General features: G+C 37.7%; 2 protein-coding genes across 4 annotated transcripts in view; one reads left to right on the forward strand and one right to left on the reverse strand.

Annotated features, from left to right (window-relative positions):
* Positions 1-978: 978 nt before the first annotated feature.
* Positions 979-19,485, forward strand: LOC135210234 (protein arginine methyltransferase NDUFAF7, mitochondrial-like). Of its 3 annotated transcripts, XM_064243082.1 has the most exons (11): positions 979-1,152; positions 4,459-4,598; positions 5,184-5,339; positions 6,664-6,800; positions 7,678-7,788; positions 7,990-8,107; positions 8,262-8,530; positions 8,802-8,945; positions 9,515-9,688; positions 9,903-10,037; positions 19,175-19,485. In XM_064243082.1, exons 2-11 carry the CDS (start codon positions 4,514-4,516, stop codon positions 19,214-19,216), a joined length of 1,371 nt encoding a protein of 456 aa, XP_064099152.1. In that variant the 5' UTR covers positions 979-1,152; positions 4,459-4,513; the 3' UTR covers positions 19,217-19,485. The 3 variants fall into 3 exon arrangements, with proteins under 3 accessions (XP_064099152.1, XP_064099150.1, XP_064099151.1); XM_064243080.1 differs by lacking the exon at positions 19,175-19,485 and having other exon boundaries at positions 980-1,152; positions 9,903-10,158; XM_064243081.1 differs by lacking the exon at positions 19,175-19,485 and having other exon boundaries at positions 1,113-1,220; positions 9,903-10,158.
* The window catches only part of LOC135210235 (AN1-type zinc finger protein 1-like), a 7,385-nt gene continuing 1,247 nt past the window's right edge, over positions 18,406-24,543 (reverse strand). Inside the window, exons 2-5 of the mRNA XM_064243083.1 lie at positions 24,466-24,543; positions 23,313-23,456; positions 22,217-22,393; positions 18,406-18,641 (exon numbers count right to left, since the gene is read on the reverse strand). The exon at positions 24,466-24,543 is cut by the window's right edge and continues 42 nt beyond it. Of these exons, the coding sequence (XP_064099153.1) occupies positions 18,441-18,641; positions 22,217-22,393; positions 23,313-23,456; positions 24,466-24,543 (600 nt within the window). The 3' untranslated portion in view covers positions 18,406-18,440. The remainder of the gene's footprint in view (positions 18,642-22,216; positions 22,394-23,312; positions 23,457-24,465) is intronic.

Genomic DNA, 24,543 nt, shown 5'->3' on the forward strand with positions numbered 1-24,543 from the left:
AAAAAGGCAATTCTTATGCAAAATCAGGGATGGTAACTAAAGACTCCTTGATTAGAAGGGTAACTAAAACAACCTAATATTATACCGGCAATAAAATCAATCCTAAAGGTTATTCAGAGGTTGATTACTGAAAACAACAACTTTACTATCTTATCTTCGACATATGACAGTTTCCTGGTCCCCACGGGAAAGCCATCAGATGTTGCAAATTGTTGTTTTAACTCGACGCTAAACGAGACGATAAGACCTAACGAAAGGCTTTAAATGCCTAGCGAATTTGACATAACGAAACATTTTGTGTTTAAAAAAACGAAGGAAGAGTCTAAGTTAGGAGCTCATGACTATACAAGTACTGAACTTCTGTTAACTTACATGTGGGAGAGTATCTGTAAAGTTAACGATCGTACCCATTAATGTAACTCCATTACTTAAAAGTGTAACATCCGTAATTCATATCCTGCTAATTATTAACCAGTTTTATTGTATCCCCGATGGCAAAAAGAACGGACATTTAATTTAGAGATATTTAAAGATGATCAATTGATATGATTTATTAAAATTTGGGACCTAAAGCATGAGAAGAGATGAGAGATGTTAATGAATAGTCAGTGCTTGACAGCTCTAAGAAATTCAAGGAAATAAAAGCCTCAGAGAGAAAGACCGTGCTGATTTGGACAGCCAGACAGAATACGTTAGGCTCAATTAGTAGGAAAATATGAAAGGCGGAACAAGAAAAATATTTATATTGTGAAGAAGTAAATGGAAAAATATATATAAATTTAGCTTTATTCCTCAGCATACAACAATATTAGGAAACGTATTTGATTTCATGCACCATCCATAGGCAGACAGAAATAAAATAATAATTAATATTCTTCTTTTGACAGGTCTCTTCGAAAAGTAAATTGAGAATATGTTGCTGTAGAGAAAACAGAATAAGCAAGAATAACCGCGAAGGGGAAATAGAGAAAATATATTTGAATAAGCACGAAGGCTAGACGCCGAATAGGGATAAAGATGGGAAGAAGAAGACGATGGCTCGGTAGGGTGAAAAGGGAACCGTTTTAAGGGCGCATGCAGCTACTACTACTACTAGTACTGATTACTACTGAACTGTCTACGGTATCAGCTGTTTTCCGTTGAGGAAATGAGGTAATGTATAATGGTAGCTAATCGATGTAAGGTTATCAAATTTCACTGTAAACCGGTCCATACCCAAGGTAAATTATGACCTCTTCCCATTTGTCCCCGGAATATATGCACGTAAGAGAAATGTAATTTGAACTCTACTACCTACCTATGTTAACCTGTAAAGGCGTGTGACTGGAGGTAGGTCCCTACCTAGGGTAGGTAGGTAGCTACCTAGGTAGTAGGTAGCTAGTACCCCAACTTTAATTTAACTTTAGTTTAGCCTAATTTCTCAATTTTGTTTTTATAGGTGAGTCGTAGGCCTGCCTTCTGTTTAATATTTCTTTGTACTACTACTACTAGGTATACCTATAGGCCTAAAGCTCGTGGTAAATTCCTATACCTAGTAGGTATGCTAGTCAGGCCAGCCCTGTATACCTAGGTAGTAGGTCTACTAGGTAGGTATGTTTTGGCTCCCCAGGTAGGTATAGCTACCTAGGTATGTATATACTCTAAAATTGGTGGAATAGTAGGCCTGTGGTTTTTCCGATTGTTTCGATGGTACAAATTGATTAGGTGGTGTTAATTTGAACCTACTACAGCTCTAAGGTATAGGCTAGGTATTCTTGGGTGAGCCCTATGCCTACGAGATGTTTGTTTGGCGGCCTCTGATTGGCTGGTATCCGTAGGTAGGCGACTCGCTTAGTGTCTCATATTTTCATCTACTAGGTTTACTAGCTTTGAAAACTAGCAATATGTATATGTTTCTTCATTTATCTCACGTTTTGCACAAGATAGGAAAGGTTTGGGTATTTCTACAGAAGCAGCCCGCACGGACAGCAACGAACGTAACCGCAGATACGACATCCACTAGGGATTGGGGGCTGTCCAATGTATTTCGCCGTGTTTAGTACTGGCTCTGGTGGGTTAATTACAGTCGGCCGAATAAATATTACTTAAAATTCTTGTTCAGTAGGTAAAACTGCATAGAAAAACCGCAACTGCCATAGTCTAGGCTGCCGTGGATAAGTACCCTAGATCTATCAAGGTTTGGTCATACCATACCTTAACATACCTAGGATTCTGTGTTAATTGTACAACTAAATAATGATTTCTTGAAATCAATACGATAAAACACAAAGGAATTACAACAAGCAAAAGTGGAGAGAGAAGCATTTAATTTTTAATACCAGTACCTGTTTTTACTGATCATTGGCTTTTGTTTTATATCCATGCAGTCAAGATGAAATAAAACTTGTTTCCATACAATAAATTCACCATGAGTACACTATGCTTGTGGTTTCAGATTTTAGATGCGTGTGATAGTGAAGTACTTGACTCGGTATGACAGTAGTGCCGAGAGACGGTGATTTGCAAGACACTGTTGGTCCTGTCATTGACAGTTGCTTATTAGCGATATTAGAAGTATTAATATGTCATTGCATTTTCTGTAAATAAATTCATAGAAGTCTCATTATGACTATCAAACATTTTCACTCCAATATCATATATGTGTGTATGGTTGCTAATTGACAACTGTCAATGGCACCTCAACTCCTAATGGTGTCTTGCAGATTGCCGTCTCTTGGCACTAGTACTGTCAAGCTCAGACAAGTACGGATGCAACATAATGAGACATTTTCTTCATTTTCTCTGCACATATCACACATAACTAAAATCTGAAAGCACCAGTGTATTCAGTATGAAGTTATTGTATGAAAACACAAGTTTTATTTTATCTTGATTGCAAAAATCTGATAAGTAAAAACAGTTATAAAGAATTAAATGCTTATCTCTTCACTTTAACTTGTTGTAATTTCTTTGTTTTATATCTTATCGATTTCATGAGATGGTATGACTAAAACAGTTCTATCTTGTGCAAAACATGAGATAAATGAAGAAATATAAACAAATAGCTAGTTTTCTAAGCTACAGACGAAAATATGAGACACTGAGTGAGCTGCTTACCTCAGGATACCAGCCAATCAGAGGCCACCAAACAAACGTCTCGTAGGCATAGTGCTTACCCAAGAATCTACCTTAAGTGAACCAACTATATCACATGGGGATAGGCTAACCTTGGGCAGTCCGTGTGCTCGATGGTTAGTATTCCTTAGGGGTGGGTCCAGGGGGAGCAAAGCATGGCACCCCAAGTCAAGTTAGGGAGGTAGTTCTGGATGGGTCAGGTATGACACTAGGAAATGTTAGGTCAAGGTTGCTTTGGTTAGGTCGTAGCCAGTCCCAGACCATGTGTCCAAACTTCAGTTTAGTCCCACTGATCTGTTTTTGATGTTCAGTGACTTAAAGGGGGGTCCAGGGGGGCAAAGTCCCCTAGGCCAGGTCAGGACTCAACACCCTAAGTCAGGTTAGGAAGGTAAGGTCTGGTTAGGTCAGGGCACAGCATTTTAAGAAAGGTTAAGTTTGGTTTGTTTTCATGTTTGGATTTCTCACGTTGACCCATCTCCCTACTCTGCATCTGCACCTTATTAATCTCCACCTGAAATACTTGGTTAGACTTGCCTCTTTAGGCTATAACCACAACCCTCCCATGACCCTATATCTGATATTAAGCCTAATGGAGGGTCCCTGTTGGGATATATAGTATACCAACCTTCCAAACTCGGTCAATATTTTGTCACATCAACTATATTGGCTTTTTGGGAACAATCTGTCCAGTCTGTACAACACTCTGTTGTTGTACATTGAATTTCATATTCTGTACAAGTACTGATTGATTCTGTAAAGGCAAAATTTGAGCTTATGGTTAGCCAGTGGCTCTTTCACTTTGTAGGTACTCCCTGAAGGGGGTAGTACCATCAGGGCACCTCATGAGCCATTACTCAAGGTTCTTTGTAGTGTCCCCTTGGCCCCTGGCTGCAACTCCTTTCATTCCTTTTGCTGTACCTCTTTTCATGTTCTCTTTCTTCCATCTTATTTTCCACCGTCTCCTAACAATTTATTCATTGTGCAATGTGACGTTTTCCTTCTGTTACTCCTTTAAAACCTTTACACTGTCAATTTCAGAGTCAGCATTGAATGGCCTCGTAGGTCCCATCATTAGGCCTTTGGCCTAAATTCTATCTTCTCTTCTTATGTATGTACTACTAAACAAGCATTTTCATCTTATAACCATTCTGTGCAATCTGTAAAACATTTATAAATGTTTAATTTGATGTGGAATATTACAGTAATTATAAATATTACAGTATAGTTGAAATTACTTTATAGTATGTTGTATTAGAGAGAATTTATCATGGGAGATTAACTGCTTTTCAAGGAGGACTATGTGTATTCTGGTTTTCAAGATGAATTTTTGTTGGCATTTAACAGATTGTGATCATCAGCGCTGACAGATCTAATTGGCTTCTTCACTCCAAACCATAAAATGGCCATTTTAGGAAGACTCTGTGCTCAGAGAGTGTGGCAAGTTAGGCCTTTGCATCCATCAAACATCACTGAGTATTTTAAAGGTGAGGTACAGGTCTGTGATGTAGTAATTGTCCTGTTGCAGAATAACACTTGTTATATTAGTTTTTTGTTGGGTCATGATATTTTTAGGAATACATATAGTTGTCATAAGCTTTGAGTAGAGCACTAAAAGTTTTTTCCCTGAAGCTGGTAATTTTCCTGTAAATACATTGCCGTAGAATTACTGTGTAATTTTTATTATTTTCATGAAATACAAACCTTTGATTTATATTTGGATACACCTGTGTTGAAAGCTGGTCTGGTCATTTAAGCTCGGTAACAAGGTAGTTACTGAGTGGCAAGTGACTGAGGGTATTGAGGTACCACCCACACTTTACTGTCAGCATTCACACTATCTTCTGCTAGACCACAGCATTTTTTCATGTTGCAGAAGGAAAAAATTAATGCCAACAGTCAAGTGAGTAGGTGGTATCTCCTCTCCTCACTCACTTGCCGCTATTTACTGGTAGCTATTGTCATCAAGCTTTGATGATTGGCTTAGTCATCACGATAGGTAATCCATATAAAAGGCTTAGTGTATAACTAGGAAAATTGCTCATCATATTGAAAATTTTCAATTTTTTCAGGTTTTGTCTTTCAAAAGAGACATTTCAGAATTGTCACCTTACTGTCCCAAAGTGAAGGGAAGAATGAGGACTACATTATGAGTCGGAGCAACAGCATGAAAAAGACTAAAGAAACACCTTTGTTGAAGCAGTTGCAATCTAGGATTAAATTCACAGGTAAACTAAGTAAATGTGACTTAAGAAACCCAGCAGTTCTTTTATTTGTAACAAGTAAAAATTTTTTTATGCTAAGTATGATTCGTTTTGTCATGTTTGTGTCATTATTGCATTTGTGGACCATATACCATAACTAAAAGGAAGCTTAGGAGTAAAATTGGATGCCTAGGAAGAATTTCTTTGTATGTAAATATTTCTGGTGAACACTCAAGAGTTCTGTGAGTCACAGGCCATAACTTGTGCCAAATCATTTCACTATTGCATATAAAATGGACATTTATTATAAAGTAGTAATGGTTATGTTACAGTTAAAGCCGTGGTACTTATGGTGATAAAAAAATCATAATTTCATAAAGGTACTACTATCAGTACCTTCCTGAAGTTATAGTTTTTTATCACCTCAGACCTAGATACAGTGGAAAGTTTAAAAATTGATCTAAGGAAAATAGGAGAGTGGTCAAAAAGATCACAAATGCCTTTTATCCTGGATAAATGTAAAGTGTTACAAATAGGAACAAGCAACCCTTATGCCAACTACATGCTGCTTGGGAATGACATGAATAGTATAGAACAAGCCTTTGAGTCATTATTACCAAGGACTTAAAAACAGCAAAACAATGCATAAAACCTGAAAAGAAGGCACAGAAACTAGTGGGATACATAAAGAGGCTGTTCAAATACAGAAACAAAAATTGGTGCTGCAGCTCTACACAATAGTTAGACCTCATCTTGAATATGCAGTACAGTTTTGGTCACCAACACTAAGAAAGCACATAAATAGACTAGAAGGGGTACAAGCAAGAGCCACAAAGTTAATTCCATCCATCAGGCAAATAGGTTACCAAAGATGACTAGAGAGCCTGGACATGTATGACTTAGAAACAACAGTTGTGAGGACAACTAATAAAGACATTCAAAATACTGAAAGCCATAACAAAGGTAGACAGTAACCTCTTCACATAAACCAAAAACCAGTCAAGAAATAATGGATGGAACTAGGACTGAAGAGATACAATACATCCCATTGTGGGAACTTCTTCACATGCAAGATATGTGACACATGGAACAAAATGCCACCAGAAGTTGTAAACAGCAGCAGTGTGGAAGAGTTCAAAAGAAAGCTAGACAAAATCATTAGAAGTGAATGAATTGTAAAACCTGTTCCTAGAGAGAAGTGAGCACAAGATGTTTCCACGGATGGACTAATAAGTCTTTGAGACATCCTAATCTTTGTAACTTAAAAAGGAAAAAGGAGCATTATAATTGTTTCCTAAGTTCTGGATTAGGGAAAAAATAATACAGATTTACCCTCATTCTTTTTCAGGGCCATTAACCATATGTGATTACATGAAGGAAGCTTTGATAAATCCTCTTGCTGGGTATTATGCAGCTGGCCCGGATATGTTTGGGAGTAGTGGTGATTATGTCACCTCTCCTGAAATTTCGCAGATGTTTGGCGAGGTAAGTTTTTTTAGTGTGAAGGAAATATAGAGTAACTTGCCAAAAGGGATTGCATAAAAAAAAGGCATTTTGGCCATGTCTGATATCAGCTAAGTAAGAATACTGTACTACTTAAAAATTGACTTAATGAGTTTTGATACTGAAGAATATTTAGAAATTCATTTAGAATGTTACCGTGGTTGGGCCTAGACTTGAAAAGTATGAAACAGTACATGATTGCCATTCTAGGGTATTCAGCAACTCAGGAAATCCACCTGAATTGTGATTCATTCTTATACAATTGACAGGGTTTTGAAGAAAACAAACTTGATTTTCATAAATTAAAATTATGATTTTTCATGATAACCTACAGATCTCAGAGCCTCATATTGCTTCATTTCTTGAGGCTACATGAATTGTTGAGCAGGCACCTCAGGCTTTAGGTGACAAATGCATTTTTTTTGTTACTGATCATCTTTTCTTTGTGAACCAAGAATGCAGTGTCTTGGGACATTCAGCAATTATGAATGTGGCAAATATGAGTGGTGGGTTTGTGTAAAAAATAATTTTTTGTTTTGTTTTATAAAATTTTTTAAACAAAATACGCATTCCAGAGGAGTCATGTAGATTGTTTTAAGTATTTATAAATAAGACAGCTATGCAGCATTTCATACGCAGTATACCTGTATTAATTATTTGTTCAAGGTTGCAGCTAGACAAGAGACTTAATTGATCAGGCTTTACTTGTAAGATTATTTGAATATCTTCTATGGTAGAGTGAAAAGAACTTGATCATTACTTGATTAGTATTAGGATCTAGTGTACATACATATTGAGTGTTTCTTGAGTTTTTTTTATTAATTGGTAGCCTATATTGATATGGAAAAATTGTTTCCAGATGATTGGTGTTTGGGTTTTCAATGAATGGTATAAATTAGGTTCACCAAGACCCCTACAGCTAGTGGAACTGGGACCAGGACGCGGAACTCTAATGCAAGATGTCTTGCGGGTACGTTCATTGTCCTTGATGTAAGTACAGATTAAGTGATCATTTTAATACAAAGGCTGATTATGTGAGCAACTCAACACCCTTATATAGTTTGGACTGAAGTGACATATGAAAAGGAGTGTTGGACTAGTAATTTTTGTTTTGCATCTTGGTGATAACTAGGACTGGAAGGCAATGCTTATTTATTTTTCCTTGGCACAGGTGCTGAAGCAACTTGGTTTATCAAGCACAGATGTCAGCATCCATTTAGTGGAAGTTTCACCAGAACTTAGCCAGACACAGGAACAGAAATTATGTGGTACAAGTTCACCATACATTGGTAAGTTTATTTTATGTATTGTATATAAGAATGAGTTTCTTCATATGTGTTAGTATAAATGGATAATCATGTCATGACATTTTAGTGTATATTATCAGTAATTGGTTACTTCTAAAATATGCTGTTGTCCATATTCCATTTCTTCTCTAAACAGAAAACCCAGAAGATGGAGATTATTTCAGGAAAAACATTACTACTGACGGGTCATCGATATTTTGGTATAGACATCTCACGAGTGTTCCAAGGGGGTTCACCATGTTTCTTGCCAATGAGTTCTTTGATGCTTTGCCTGTTCACAAATTCCGAAAAACAGATAATGGATGGCGGGAAGTTTTGATAGATATAGATGAAGGTGACGGGCCACATCACCTGCGTTATTTGCTGTCAAGGGAAGGGACTCCAGCTTCAAAAGTATTTATAAAGGTATACATATAGGAAAGATAGATGTTTACAATTCAAATTCTCTCAAGTACTATACATTTTCATTCACACAGTACATTTCTAAGGTTATTTTCTTTCCCAGTTTGGCACAGGTGAAATGCATAAACCATCAGTAGTTTTATCACTCAGTGCCCACAAATTGGTTAACCATTTCAGTTGTCACTGTCAAAATTGCTCTTGAGCTCCTTCATTTTAGAGTCAGAGCAGAACATTTAATTAATAAGTGCAAAACATCTTTTTTCATTTACCTCAGTCTGGTGAAACAAGAGATGATTTTGAAGTGAGCCCTGAAACTGCTGTATTTTGTAGTGAGTTAGCAATGCGAATTGAAGCCGATGGTGGAGCAGCCCTCATTATGGATTATGGTCACAATGGGAAGTCGTGTAATACTTTTAGGGTAAGCAATTTTTTTTTTTTTTAATTTAGCTTTTTAGTCTTTCATTGGAGGAATGTTTTGTAAATGATGTCTTATAAATTGTCTTGAAATGTGATCCATTTAGAACTATTTTAAAACCCATATATGTAATACTGTTTATTTTACAAAGGAGTTAATGCTATTTCTGTTTGTAATGTTGAGCAGAATAGTTAAAGAAGAAATATTAATTTTGTAATATATTTGCTTTGTATATACCATATGACAATTAGTAGTAAGCTTATACTTGTGTTAGTTTTTAATATTGAATTTTGTTGTTTATGAAGCAAGTTCGTTTTAATTATTATTAATTTATTTATGAACCCTTATTGTACAGGAGTCCAAACTGTTCAATTTTTAATTGTCTCTAGAGGAACACCAGAGATTACATTACTGTAATGCTAGTCAGCAACTGTTTTGGGTTAGAGGTTGGGCATGTACTTCCAGTATTTCACTCTGGGTGTTGTATTACTGTTTCGTTAACAGCTTCCAAATTGCTTTTTTTCATGTGGGGATATGCGTTCTTGTTCAAAATTTCATTTCAATCTTTACAGGCCTTCAAAAATCACAGCCTACATGACCCTCTTTGTGAACCAGGAACTGCAGATCTTACTGCTGACGTAGATTTTGGTTTTATGAAAGAACAAGTGGATGAAAGGTTAATTACTTTTGGACCTGTAACTCAGTCATTCTTTCTGATTAATATGGGCATGGAACAGCGATTGCACGTGAGTATCATGTTCCTCTGTAAGATGAAAATAATTTGACAGAATCATTAACAAACTGTTGTATGGTCTTAAAAAGCCAGGTAATGTTGAATTTATTGTAGTGCTACACTACTAACTGTATAATTTCAGGCATTTCTGCCAAACTTTGGATTGTTTTATTTCTGAATAAGTATTGATATTTATTTTGTACTTTAGTAATACTTTTGCCTTTCAGAGATTACTCAGAACCTGTAAAGAGGAGGAACGAAAAAACCTAATTTCTGGTTACAAGATGTTAACGGACCCAAAGCAAATGGGGGAGAGATTCAAATTTTTTGCCATGTTTCCTGGAGTTGTCAAATCTTTTCTGGTTAAGTATCCTCCAGCTGGGTTTTATGTTGACTTGGATAAAGAGTAATGTTGTTGTTGTATATATTGTAAAAAGTGTAAATGGAATAGTACAAATTTTTTAAAATAAAATTTGAATCTCACTTGAAGTTAGTGTACTTGAGTGTATAAACTTTCTCTTATCAATGGATTTTTAGACTCATACTCTTATCTGCTCCCATACTTAACCAGTACAGGCAGCCCTCGGTTAACGGCTATCCGGTTTTACGGCGCTTGTCTAACGACGATGTTAATTGGATTTTTGGTGCCAATCTCTGGTTAACAGCGCTGATATCTGGTTAGCAGCGCCAATCTCTAGTTAACAGCAGCGCCAATCTCTGGTTAATGGTGCCGATATTCGGTTAGTGGCACTGTTAAGCAGGTTTTTAGTGCTGTTATTGCCGATTTTAAGTTAGCAGCATTGGCCAGGAACAGAACCCTCCGCTGTTAACCGAGGGCTGCCTGTATTTGATTGTAATTTATAGGCAAATACTTATTCTCATATCTTTTACTAGATTTGCTGTAGAATGTAGTACTACAGTGTCAGATAAAGTGCAGTATTATCCAAAAACTAAGCCATTACTTGACTGCCTCCATGTGAGGTACCGTATATACTCGCATATTATGCGACTTTTGAAACCTAATTTTGAAGCTAATTTTAAAGGGGTCGCATCATACACACGTTATAAAATTAGCGTACCGTCTATGCTTTCCAAAATCGGCCGATTGCGATAGTTACTACTGGAGGAAAACAGTAGATCTTTTAAAAAGTTATGCTTTACTTGTACTTCACTATATCCAATAATATTATATGTATTCTCATATTACTATTGTATTTTAAAATACAAAAGAGCAATCGTGCGCCATTTGCATTAGTATTTTGGCTTATACAACATGTTTAACTGTTCTAGACTAAACATCTTTGAATGTCCTTGAGACAAACCCCAAGGCTATAATTATAAGATTATAAGGGTTTTTCATTTCCAGGTACTTTAATCTCCTTCCTATTCGGCCCTGCTCTCTCTCTCTCTCCCCCCCCCAAATCTTACTGCTGTCTGAGCGAGAGCTTTTTTATGGGATAACATAGGCCCGCATTTCGCATTTTCCATACCTATTTATTTTATATACAATTGCCCTTTCTCGGCTGTGAAGTTCATGTCTGTCCATGGCTGTGAGATGACCAGGAATAACTTATAAGTCAGTGTCAAAGTCACTCCACACTTCAGTCAGGCCAAAACTTTGCCATATTGCATTCAAGAAACATTCAGTCAATGTTTCCTATCTATTATTTTGTCAGAAAGAGAGAGAGAGAGAGAGAGAGAAGAGAGAGAGAGAGAGAGAGAGAGAGAATCTGTCTGTATACAATTGTTTATTTTCTCACTTGTCAAACTTACTCTGTTATGCTTTATTTCATATTTCCTTGCTCACCAATTTATTATATACCTACTATATTAAGAAATCAAGATATGTGTAGAAGGGAGAAATGCCTCCAGACTGTACAGTAAGGATTTAAACGCACGTGGAACTGGTTGAAATATTCGCAACAACACCAAAATGATATGCCATGTGGATAGAAAATCTGACTGTTTCATTTTATTGCATAAAAAAGGGATTTGACGTAGGAAAAATCTATTTCTGGGCGAGGAGCCGTGTCGCCCAGTGAAATATGTCTGCTTTAGCACTATTTCTAGTAAAATATTGCTATATACCAGAGAACTGCTAAATTGGACATGTCAGAAGCCTCTGACTCGCTCACCTATATAAAAGGTGTCGGTAAATAAAACTGGGGCGAGTGTTAAACACTACCACAGCAACCCCGTTCAATTAGCCTTTTCCTCATCAAAAAGACCCTAAATACGGGGAGCCGACCCATAGGTCACACCTAGCTACCCCGTTGAAGGCGGCTGTGACGTCATACTTATCGATAGCAATGAAGCTTGGTGCACTGCAAGGGGAGGGGAAAAAAACCAGGGGGGGATTTTCACTGGGCGACACGGCTTCCTCGCCCAGAAATAGATTTTTCCTACGTCAAATCCTTTCTGGGCTCAGCCGTGTCGCTCCCGTGAAATTGTACCAGAGAAACACCAAGCTACATCACTCTGAAATGAAACAGAATATTAAATTGTATAAACTAACACCATAGACCAAGTGAAATAGCAAAGAGATTTGCTGCGATAGGTAGGATGTTAATAAAAACTGGCATAATGGAAAATATTCATATGACACAAGGACAGTACTATATTGATGTTGCAAGGAGGCACTGACCTCCCTACAGCTATTGCCTGATATTTAAGATCCTCCAAGGACTTAAGGTAAAGCTTTGGAAAACCCAGTGCGACTGCCGACCAGTATATTTCTTCAGATCATCAAAGTTCATATATTTGAAGAAATTTACAGAAGTTGTTATAGCCCGAATAGCACGCGCTTTGGGAAAGGACCCTGGGCTGACTTCCTTGGTAAAATACAAAAACTGCTGTGTAATGCCCTTTAGGGATATGGTACCACCACCGCCCCACATGAAAAGGAGGGGGGGGCCTTCGGAAAAGGTAGATGTGCTAGATAAATAGTCCTTAGGGGTTTTAACAGTACATAAAGATGGAATGTGTTGCGGAAGCGGAACCTTCCAAGGGGGGAAAAAATCCCCGCCCCCCTTTTTACCAAAGGGTTCTCATTCTTAGCCATAAAATAATTATTTGGTGAAAGCAACACGTAACCCGAGGGAAGGAATTCTATATGCCCTTGGCCACTAGATAAAGATGACATCTCCGATGTTCTGGCACCTGAAGCCAGACTTAATAAAAACAGTGCCTTACGCAAAAGGGTTTGGCAATCACATTTGAAGTTGTCTGTTTTAGAGTCTAACCTGAGACCATCGTTAAGAAACCATGACACTGACGACGGCCTTTGAATGGGCCGCAGGCGTGCACAAGCCCTTGGGATTGAGGTGAAATAAGACTCAGTTAGATTTATACCAAACCCGAGAAGAAAATCTTTTTCGGAGCCGCCTTAGTGGTTGTTATTGTGGCAACTGCCCAAGCCTTGTTCGAATAAAGGCCTGAAGAATGTTATAGTCACGTTCATTGTCATTACTTTGACATTGATTTCCTGAGAAATGTAGGCAATTGTTTAACTGCTGAATCATACTGGCGAAGTGTAGATTCTCTTTTGTCTGACTCCAAGAACAGAATGTTCTGTGGATCAATGTCCCCTACCCTCCTACCTGCAAACTTCATGAAATCCATAAAGATAGGGTTTTGTGAAGACCTGAGGAATCGAACACAGTCACCGTTTGAACTTGTTGCGTCAGCCTCAAGCCCGGGAGAGGGTGAGGATGAAGACCTAGTTCTAGGAGAAGGAGAAACCAATTGTTCTTGGGCCAGTAAGGAGCTATGAGAGCCACCTGACCTTTGAAGGATTTCAACTTGTGCAACACCTTCAGGAGAGGGTTCACTGGAGGGAATAAATAAACCTCCCTCCACTGGTTCCAATCTATACTCAGGGCGTCCGTAGCGTATGCTAGAGGGTCCATACTTTGGGCTACGTAACAAGGCAGCTTGTGGTTTGCCCCTGTAGCGAACATATCTACTTTCAGACCCGGTACTCTCCTACAAACCCTCTCGAAGGGTTCCTGGTCCAGTGACCATTCTGGCTCCAGGGGGACTGACCGGGACAATGCGTCTGCTACTACATTGTGGACTCCTGCCAGATGGGTAGCCGATAGATGCCAGGTGTTCTTGTCAGTTAGAGAAAAAATTGCTATCACCCTGTGGTTCACATGACTTGACTTGGACCACTCTGTTTATACCATGTATCACTACTGCACTGTCGAGAGCCAATCTGATATGAGTCTCCTCCGGAGGACGGAGCTTCTTTAAGGTCAGAAACACTGCCATAGCTTCCAGGATGTTGATGTGAAGCTTTTGGAACTGAGGTGACCAAGTTCCCTGAACCTTGTCGTGCTGTGAATAACCTCCCCAACCTGATAGTGATGCGACTGTATGCATCAGTAGGGACGGGGGAGGGAACTGCAACTGTAACTCTTTGGCTATTGCCCATGGACGTAGACGTTCCTTGGGAATCAGAGGTACCCGGCCGAACTTGTCACGACACTTGGCATTGGCCTTGAACGTCAAACTCGATTGATGTCCTTGAGCTTGGCTTTCAACAGAACGTCTGTGACTGACGCAAATTGGAGCGAGCCTAGGATCGTCTCCTGATTCCTTCTCGAAGCCTTTTTGCATTTTAAGAATTGGCTTGTTACCTTGGCATCCCCTTCCCTGATGGAATGGAAAGGTTGTGTGAATCCAAGCCCCAATGGAAACCTAGCCACTGGAACTTGGATTCTGGGGCCAATCGGGACTTGGTCCTGTTGATCTTGAACCCTATATATTCCAGGAAAGATATGACCCCGTCCATGGCTTTCCTAAACTTGTCTTTGACCATCTCCCAGATTAGCCAGTCGTTTAGGTACGCCACTACCAATAAAACCTGAGACCTTAGCTCCTGCACCACTACCTCCGCCAGTTCCGTGAAAAACCCTTGGGGCTATATTCAGCCCAAAGGGCATCACATCACCTTGAAGGAATAAGCTTCTTTTACTAGTTTGAAGCCCAGGAATGGATGGGAGTGCTGAGCCGTCGGGACATGATAATAGGCGTCTGTAAGACCTATAGAGGTGGTGACGCCCCCACGGGGAAGTAAGGCCCTTACCTGAGAGATGGTCAGCCTTTAGAACTTGTCGCAAGGAATGTACAAGTTTAAACGGGTACAAGTCTAAGATCACCCTCCTTTGGTCGGTCCCTTCTTGGGACACCTGAACAGACGACTTTGAAATTAACAAAACATAAATGGAAATCGGATCGACTAAAAACTGCCACCCAAGAATAAATAAATAAATATATATCATACATATATATATATATATTATATATATATATATATATATATATCATATACTATACATACATACAGTACTGAAATATCACATGTTACAAGCAGAGAGGAAGACTACTCGAAGTCGGTACAATTCAAGCGTAAATCGGTACAATTCAAGGGTAAGCCGTAAAGGCGACTTGCCGCCCGCCCCCTATTTAAAAGTGACGCCTAATAAAATCCTAAATAAAGGCAAAACGATAGGCAAATTCACTCCCTAAATATTGAAAAAGGGCGGAACCAGTACTTAACTTGGGTGAAGAGGTAGATGACGATCCGTAACCAGAATAAAAATATAAAAGAACAAATAGTAATATTCGAACGTGCGAACACGGAATGGCTATCGAAAAGTATGACGTCACAGCCGCCTTCAACGGGGTAGCTAGGTGTGACCTATGGGTCGGCTCCCCGTATTTAGGGTCTTTTGATGAGGAAAAGGCTAATTGGCGGGGTTGCTGTGGTAGTGTTTAACACTCGCCCAGTTTTATACCGACACCTTTTATATAGGTGAGCGAGTCAGAGGCTTCTGACATGTCCAATTTAGCAGTTCTCTGGTATTATAGCAATATTTTACTAGAAATAGTGCTAAAGCAGACATATTTCACGGGGCGGGACCACGGCTGAGCCCAGAAAAAACTATTTAGAATTCTGCGAAACGGAAAAGATAATATTTGATATCTGTAATGGGAGAAATTATTTTATCTCGGTTGTTGTTATAAATTTGGCAGATATGCGGAGATCAAACACGTTGGAGGACCAAAACACCCCAGTGAGAGAGCTCTGTTCATTTTGTAAATACTATAGTTTGGCGTGCTAGGCTTACCCGATTCATTTGGTTGTGCGCTGCAGCTGCTGCTACTCAAATTATGGCTTTTTTTCTTACTAATCCCAAGAATTGACCATGGAAAATCCTAGATTAACCAAAACCCCAAGATAATAAAATAATTGACATATGCCAAGCATATTTATGCTGTCTGTCTGTCTCTGTCTATCAGGAAAGATACTGTAATTTGAATTGACGGTATCTTTCCTGAGAGAGAGAGAGAGAGATAGAGAAAATGTGCAGTACTGGTAATTTCATATCTGGAAGACAAAAAACAAATATGAATTTTGTTGTTGTCAGTCGCATGGACTAAGAGCAGGGAACAAATCTTAACATTCCTCGAGAGATTAGAGAGATGAACTCACTCTCTCTCTCTCAACTATACTGTTAAGTGTGAACTTGAGTCTCTGAAACCAATAGGTATTAGCACACGCGCAACTGTATGTGTGTGTGTATGGGTATACTGTTAAAAAATGTGCTGTACCTACAGGTAATACCTACATCTTTGATAGATATAACAAACAAACAAATTTTGTAGTTGCTAGTCACAGGGGCTATAAAGGGTGTGACCATCAGACAGAAAGATTAAAATTTTTCCAGAGATTAAAGAGCTGAATTTTGTTTTGAAGGTATGTCAACAGCGTTAGTAAATAGGTATCATCTTCTAAAGAACTTTTTTTTTTCTCTTTTCCTTTTGCGGAAGAATCTTCTAACCATTTTGCATTCAAAGTAATGAGAAGGAATCATTCTATTCTTCATGTAATCAGCTAAATACTTACACTATTAAAAACGAAAAAAACGTTAAAACTGACGCAAAAAAAACTTTACACAAACAAAAACAAAAAAAAACACACACACATCATCACAGCTTGGTGTGTAAACGGTTCATTCTAAAAATTCACAATCGTCAGCTTTGCATGTGTAAACGTTCATTCTAAGAAATTCACGTAGTAGTATAACCAACTCCTGATTGGCTGGTTGGTAGCCATGGAGATCTGTTATCCAATGACTGGCCCCTGCTTCTGTTCTATTTATAGACATATAATGGATGGCACTAGGTTTGAATGTTACCATGATCGTGATTTTCTGACTGCTGATGGCAAAAATTACTCAATAATTTTCTTTATATAATTATTTATTCGTGAAAACAATAATGAAATATGATAATTTCAACTTTAATGTATAGTGGTATGAAAACTACCAGTGTGTCATAGCGATGCGCCATCAATATAGTTGTATGAAAATACCACATTGTGTTGTAGCGATGCGTCATCACTAAGTGCAAATCCTTTTCCCGGACCATCCTCAAAATTTTACGACTCTTCAACTTCAAGATCTATATGGTGAAATATATTTTATAGTCATACTTATTGTTAAAATTCACAAGTTGAACTGCAAAACATTATTGTATTTTGATTGTTATGTACATCCATATTTTTTGCGTTTTACGGAATATTTGTTTTGAAAATAATAGCTATTAGTGAACATATGGTATTAATTGTCCCACTATTATATTATAGGTGATCTTAATTATCTCATTCATTTAACAGTATTATAATAATATTTATTTAAGTAAACTGTAAGTAATAAATAACAATAATGAAAAACAAAGGGAAAAAATGTTTTTGCTGCAGTAGTGATGTTTGTTTGATTATGCATCTGACCTCACATTTCCGAAATATGTAAAATTTCAAAAATCGAAAAATTGTATAAAAGAATGTGTGTGGTATTGCACGTTTTTAAACATTATGTACACGCACACAATATCTACACATTTACTGATACCCGTTGGTGAAAGACTCAAATTACAGTATTTATTACAGAGAGAGAGAGAGAGAGAGAAGAGAGAGAAGAGAGAGAGAGGAGAGAGAGAGAAGAGAAGAGATAGAGAGAGAGAAGAGAGAAGAGAGAGAGAGAGAGAGAGAGAGAGAGAGAGGAGAGAGAGAGAGAGAGAGAGAGAATTTAAGACTCCAAGGCGTGGTATTTTTTACAATTATTTTATTAACTTGGGATTCTTTTTTAATCTTGAGATTTTCTATTAAATTCTCGGGATTAGTAAGAAAATTACCGTAACTTGACTAGCAGCAGCACACATCTGAATGACTCGGCCATTAGCACGCTAAACCACCAACCTTATGAATTGACGCTCTCAGAAAAGGAATTCGCATGATACATGAAATACATAACAAAACCACTGTTTATTGGTGAAAATTTGGGGGTTGCATGATATGCGAGATCGCACGTTACTCGAGTATATACGGTATATTCTTTAATATTGCACCCACTGCTTTGGGCAGCTCCTTCACCTTTCAAAAATCAAATTCAGAGCATTTCATCTTGATTACTAAATTCTCATCTGTTATAACTTGACGCATAATTTTAAATATTCCACTTCTTGCTTTTGTACATTAAATGCTTGTGTTTTGCCCTTCTTGTTTTTTTTTCTCAAGCTGCATTTTGAAAAACATTGTTTCTCTAGTTTTGCCATCACTCTTAAGTTTGAAACTGTTACAGCATTTTGGGGTGATATACCATATTTTAGCTGCCTCATTAACTTTTGGCTCAACGTTGAAAAGAGGACATAAAAACATTGTTATTCATTTTAATTTTATTATAAAATTTTTTTGTCATTTATGCTTTATATGTTTTAAATGACTCTAACTGCTCAGTGCCTGGAGAAACATATTCCATGATTACAGACTGACCATTGAAAAGTTGTCCTTCATCTACAAGTGATTTTAGTGTTAAATCCATGGAGCCTAAATGAGATCCATCACTGGCACGGAAAAGTACCAACTTGTCGACGCCTGTCAAATTATTGCGATTGGGAACCTGAAAGTAAATTAAAATTGTTAAATAATCTAGTGATTTTTTCATGCATAGCTAGAGATTTCAAGTTGTTTTCTAGGATTAATTACAGAACCTAAATAATGTAATTATTTAAACAACAACAACAAAATTTTGGTATACCCCAAATTCTAGCAAGTCAGGTGAAGCTGTCATATCAATTCTGACAAAAAGTCTATCCCATTTTGTTTGTTTACATGTTAGCTATGTTATTCCTACAAGTTATTTAACAGCTTTTCTCAGTCTTTTCACTACACTTTTCTTTGTAGCCATCCTACTAAATGTACTTTGATCTGGTGTTTTTTCAAGTGATCAATTGTTTACATACACAGTACTTACTTATTTACATTCCATCACATGGACACTCATTCTCTAGATGGGATGTCTAATTTTTTCCCCTATAACCTGGATCACCTATCTTATTCCCAACTAAGTATATTGATTGCTACTTATATAATTCAAGATTTGTTGATTATATTGGTTATGCTGTTACTATTTATATACAGTCCTAATTGCAGAATCTGATTAGTGGATCCTGGCATCATAATAGTGCATGCTGAAAAGGCAATCTGTGAAAACGCCACCTGTAAGAAGCTTGAAACACCTCCCGACATGCAATAATACCCCTGCCAATAGTTCTTCCCAAAGGAAACAGCAAAGAAAGATGTGGAACTCCTGCTTAAGAAAATAGTGCCAAATCAGTGTCATTGATGACCTAAGGAGCTATGCAAACACTTCTCAAAATGGCTTGGAAGAGGAGGTACTGGATGCCTGACTGAAGAGTACAAGTTGTCTAATCCAGACCAGAACTTGCCTCTGCAAAACAGAGGTATAATCAAGTGGCTAGACAAAGCCACAGAGCATAGGAAGCTATGCAGTTGCCTATCAAGATCATCCTGAAGAGGTGCTGGATGCATTCTGCATTTACCATTTCTGTTGTTGGCTGAGCTTTTGGTAGTTCAATGCCAACTGGGAGGCCTGTGGTACTCTGGAACTCCTCTTCATAGCCTTGCATAGGATTTCCAGTCTCTATCTCATCTGGTCAACAATGGGGATGCAATTTTGGCATCAAGGTATAGGAGTGACAATGTTTCTTGTGATCAGCAACTGATGATGAATACCATTCCAGCAGGGGCTCTAATAGAGTTGTGGCAGTTTATTAAACTGCAAATTTATTTCATACAAGGTAAATAGGTAAGTCTTAAGTTTCCAGTAATTACAGTTTAGTTGTGGCAAGTTCTATTGTTGTTTTTGCAGGTAAGCTTGCAGCCCAATCATCATCCATAAATGCACTTTCAGCATTTGAATGGCCACCTCGTAGTTCTCAATAGTGAATTCACAGTTTAGGATCATTTTATACATTTATACCTTGAGGTACCCTTGCACTAGCTCAAGGTAGATACATAATTTTTTATCTTCTACCTTGAAATGGCCATTCAACTGCTGAAAGTGCGTTTGTAGATGGTGATTGGGCTGCAGGCTTACCTGCAAAAACAATAGTAGCACTTGCTATAACTTCATCACTATTACTGAAAAGTTCTTTTTGCCTTGTGTGAGTGAAATCAATTAGCAGCTCAGTAAACTGCTATGACTAAGTTCCTGCTGGAATGGCAAATCATCAGTTGTTGGTCACAAGAAACATCACTTCTCTACATTGATGTCAAAATTTGTAACATTCCTATGCAAGGTTATGGAGGCGAGTTCCAAATTGCTACAGGTCTCTCAGCTGACTTCGAACCATCAAAACTCAGCCACCCACAGGAAGGGTGTATGAAGAGACAATATTAGACAAAGATACAGATATCATGAGGGAAGCATTTTTTTTCTCAAACTTGAGTACTGTCTGCTAGCAGATGACCAGACAGTATACTGTCTGCCAAGGCTGCTTCTGCTTCTGGCATGCATACAAAGTTGAATTGCCTTTCTCACTGGCTGCAATGTTGAGGTGTTGTCCTGCTAGGATCCATGACTGTGGTCCTACCTTCTGGCACAATCTTTGCTGTGTCTGCAATTCCTAATCTCTCAACATTCCTTGTTCTCCACATGGTCCTGGTATTTTGTGTGGTTCAAAATTAAGTGTGTTGTCATACTTGGTCCCCTAAATATGCACCTAGGTCCGGCATCTGAAAGTAGCACCAATATCTGCTGCTATGGGAGCGTGTATTGATTCCAGATACCACAGCCTTACGTCAGTCCAACATGTCTGAGCACAAGCTGGCACAGAACTCTTTCCTTTAATAACAATGATAGAGCAGCGAAAGACAACAAGCTATATTAATGGTATACCAGTGTGGTTTTGTGGCTCTGCATGCATCATAATCTGGATAGGAAAAGTGGCAACATCTTGGAACTGAAGCTGGAGAAGGACCATCAAGCCAAGACTGGAAGGCCCAAAATTTAATGCGGGTGTGATACCTAACATGCAATTTATAGATGCCTGCATCTGCCATGTAGTGATACAAACAGGTACTGGTTGAGGTGAATTTTACTTGTTCTCAGTGAATGTGACATACGCAGGCTTGTTCTCAGTGAATGTGACATGCGCAGGCAAGTTGAAATGATTGCAACAAATGAGGAGGAACTTAACACACCTCTAAAGGACTGACCATACTGGATTCGACTGAGGCCCCTTAATTGCTACTAGTAGCAAAGGACTGTTACAGGTCAGGAGACCAAAGCTGAATTAGGGAAAGCATCTAAAACAATACACAAGGTACATATATAAAACCTCCTGTTAGTCAAGTCCACTAGGCCAGCAACCAGTCTCGGTAGGTAAAACAGGTAAGCTTTGGAGCAAAAACACAAACTAACAAGAATCTCCCTATTATATATAAAACAATCATGAGACAGTGCATGAAAACTGAGCATATTAAATTGAAGCATAAAATACTTGCAGCGCAAAGCCCTGGCAAGGTTCAAGAGCCAACTGCTAATCAAGTATGAAACATCTGATGCTAAATTGCCAATTACAGAAAATACTCAAATACACACACAGGTAAGTGAATTAATGGAGCCTACTTGATAACACTCGGGCAGCATCACCCACTAAAAAGAAAGCAAATGGGAAAGATGGAAAACTACACAACATAATTATTAAGTTATCACTGGATGAAGAGGAAGGAAAGCATGTATGAAAAGGTGAAGTGAATGACTAAATGCTGCTTTAAGTTATACAAGGAGCTCTTTAAGGGTAATGGCCAAATCTGGGGAAAACAGCAAGCTGCTAACACTTCAAAGCCATGAAAAGTATGAGTTTAACGTAAGTAGGTGTACATTATGCTTGTCTAGAATAAATCCCAACAAGCAAGACCTACAGTGTTCAACAACCTCTCTTGTCTGTTAAATAAACACTACACTCTAGGAACTTCTAGCCATAAATGTACTAATGGGTCCGTGATAATAAATTATGCAAGAAGGCCAAGCAGTCATATATTATTAAATCACAAAAAATTCCATATATATTCAAATAATAATTTATAAGCAGGAAAAGCAAGCAAAAACCAATAGTAACCATTCATGAAAAGAGAAATCACTAAACAGTACATTCCTTCATATCTCACCTTAGAAAGGGTAGCTATGGTATCTACAGCTTTGCCAATACTCCAGTGATGTGAGATATAAACAGCTTGGGTAGTGACTGAGTGGGCTTTGGGAAGAAGCACAAGAAAGTACAGCCTCTCTTCTTGTGGTAAATCTCCTTGACCCACAGACTTCTGTTTTAATTTCATTAACTGAACCTGTAAGAGCAGAGAAAAACCTATTTCATTAACTGAACCTGTAAGACCAGAAAAAAAAACCTTGTTTAAAAAAAAATTCACCTGATATATATCAGCTGAAAGTACAAGGCACTGACAACTGTTTGCCTAAATTATCTGCACTGTAAGGTCTAAAGCAGTGAGAATTGCTTCAAAGTGCAAAAACATACTATAACTAATAGAGGCACTGTACAACTCTAAACATAGTAATATCACTGCAGTATGGTATGACATAGTATCTAAATACTGTACCTGATAATTTAAGGTTATATCAAGGTTTCTAATGATTTCTTTTCACTAGTCAATAAGAATGAAAATGTGTAAATGAAATAGTAAAACTAAATTATCTAGGTATTCAATCTCAATCAAATTAAATATACAGTAATCAAAGACTGACTTTTCTGCTAAAAATAACAACTTTAAGACATATAATATTTTATACTAATCTCACTCCAGTCATATACAAAAACTTGCAAGACCAAATAAACTTAATTTATGGCTGTGGTCTTCACATTTACAGGTTACTTAATAAAACCTGTACTTTACATCATATAAAGGCCATGACATTATGAAAAAGTCTGTAATTTATAAAAAGTGAAGAAAACCAATACATTTTAATATCTTTGTGCTATACAATTTTGCAAATTCTGAGCTAAACTAATGACAGAATGGAGTCTATAATGAAGTGTCAAATACTAAATCTCAAAATCTCATTGGTATACCTTGTTAGCAAGCTCTTAGGTAAAGATGCTTTGAGATTCCTTACATTGATCCAATGTATATATATGTAGCATTCCTCCTTCAAATCCTAATGCAGAAAGTACAAATGCGTTAAATCAACTCGACACTAATTCTACTAAATAAAATACAATTTACAAACTGAAATTTCTCCAAACTATACCTTTGCAGCTAATTTATCAGATTTTCTCCCTTGGCCCTTCTTGGAATCGGCTGAATCCAGACGTTCAGTGATCTTCTGAACCTTTGCTGCTGCTTCAGCCATGGGGTTAACAGGAGGTTCATATGATGGACATCTGTGGTCAACCTAGTTAGATGAACACTTGTAAGATGATAAAGCCATATAAAATTTTGCAGTGATACTTTTATCAAGATTAAATAAAATTCAAAGGTCTGTTCCAAGCCACATACATGAAAAATAAAATCAAAAGCCCTTAGACCATGGCAATTGGTTATATATATTAAAAAAAAAAAAGGAGTTCAATCAATCCCTATAGTGAGCATCAAAATCACCAATAAACACAAACTAACATTTTTTATCATCATTCTGCATCTTAAGGCCTGTCCACACTAGGAAACATTGTTTGCAAACACTTTTTACTGCAAATTTGTTTCCCATCCAGAATGGAAAATATTTAGTGTCTGTGTATATGTATACAAGTATAGTGTATGTATTTTCAATTCCGCCAGAAGCAAGTCAGCATGACACTCCTTTTTCTAAAAACTTCCTTATTACCCATCTCTCTTTCTGTCATATCCCTCCTCGAGTGCATTAAAATAGCCAAGTAGAATATATACAGAGACTACTGCACCGACAAGCATCCTAATGACAACCGAGGTCTGAACAGGAAACATTGCTTGCTAACAGCTTGGAAACTGTTTGCAAACAATGTTTCCTAGTGTGGACAGGCCTTTAGCCCTAAAAACCTTTATAATTTGGAACTCATTCCCAATACCAAGCCATAAGAATGACATGTCTAGAATGCACTGGTCTGGGATTTTGCATATCATATTTTCCCTAGTTAGTCAGAATAGTGAGGATATTGTACAGGTACTGTACAACTGAGTAAAGATTAGATACTTGTATCGTAAGTGAGCACCAAACATTTGGTATATGAATTACATTCAATATATGGCTATGCCCTGTTGACAGCAAAATCAGAGTAAGTGTTGAGTTTCAAGGTAAGTGAATACTGTACTGTAAATTGTATAAAAAATATCTGGCTTAAATGATCAAGCAATCTACCAAAAATATTTGTCACAGTTACCAAGACAAATTCTAAAACAAAATACGAGTATATGCTGAGGTTGCATACCTGGTGTCTATGGGCAAGGCAGAAATTCTTTGTGCAGGCTGGACAAATGACTGGAGCCAATTCACCATTCTTACACCC

Source organism: Macrobrachium nipponense, chromosome 39, assembly GCF_015104395.2.
Source record: "Macrobrachium nipponense isolate FS-2020 chromosome 39, ASM1510439v2, whole genome shotgun sequence".
Taxonomy (NCBI): domain Eukaryota; kingdom Metazoa; phylum Arthropoda; class Malacostraca; order Decapoda; family Palaemonidae; genus Macrobrachium; species Macrobrachium nipponense.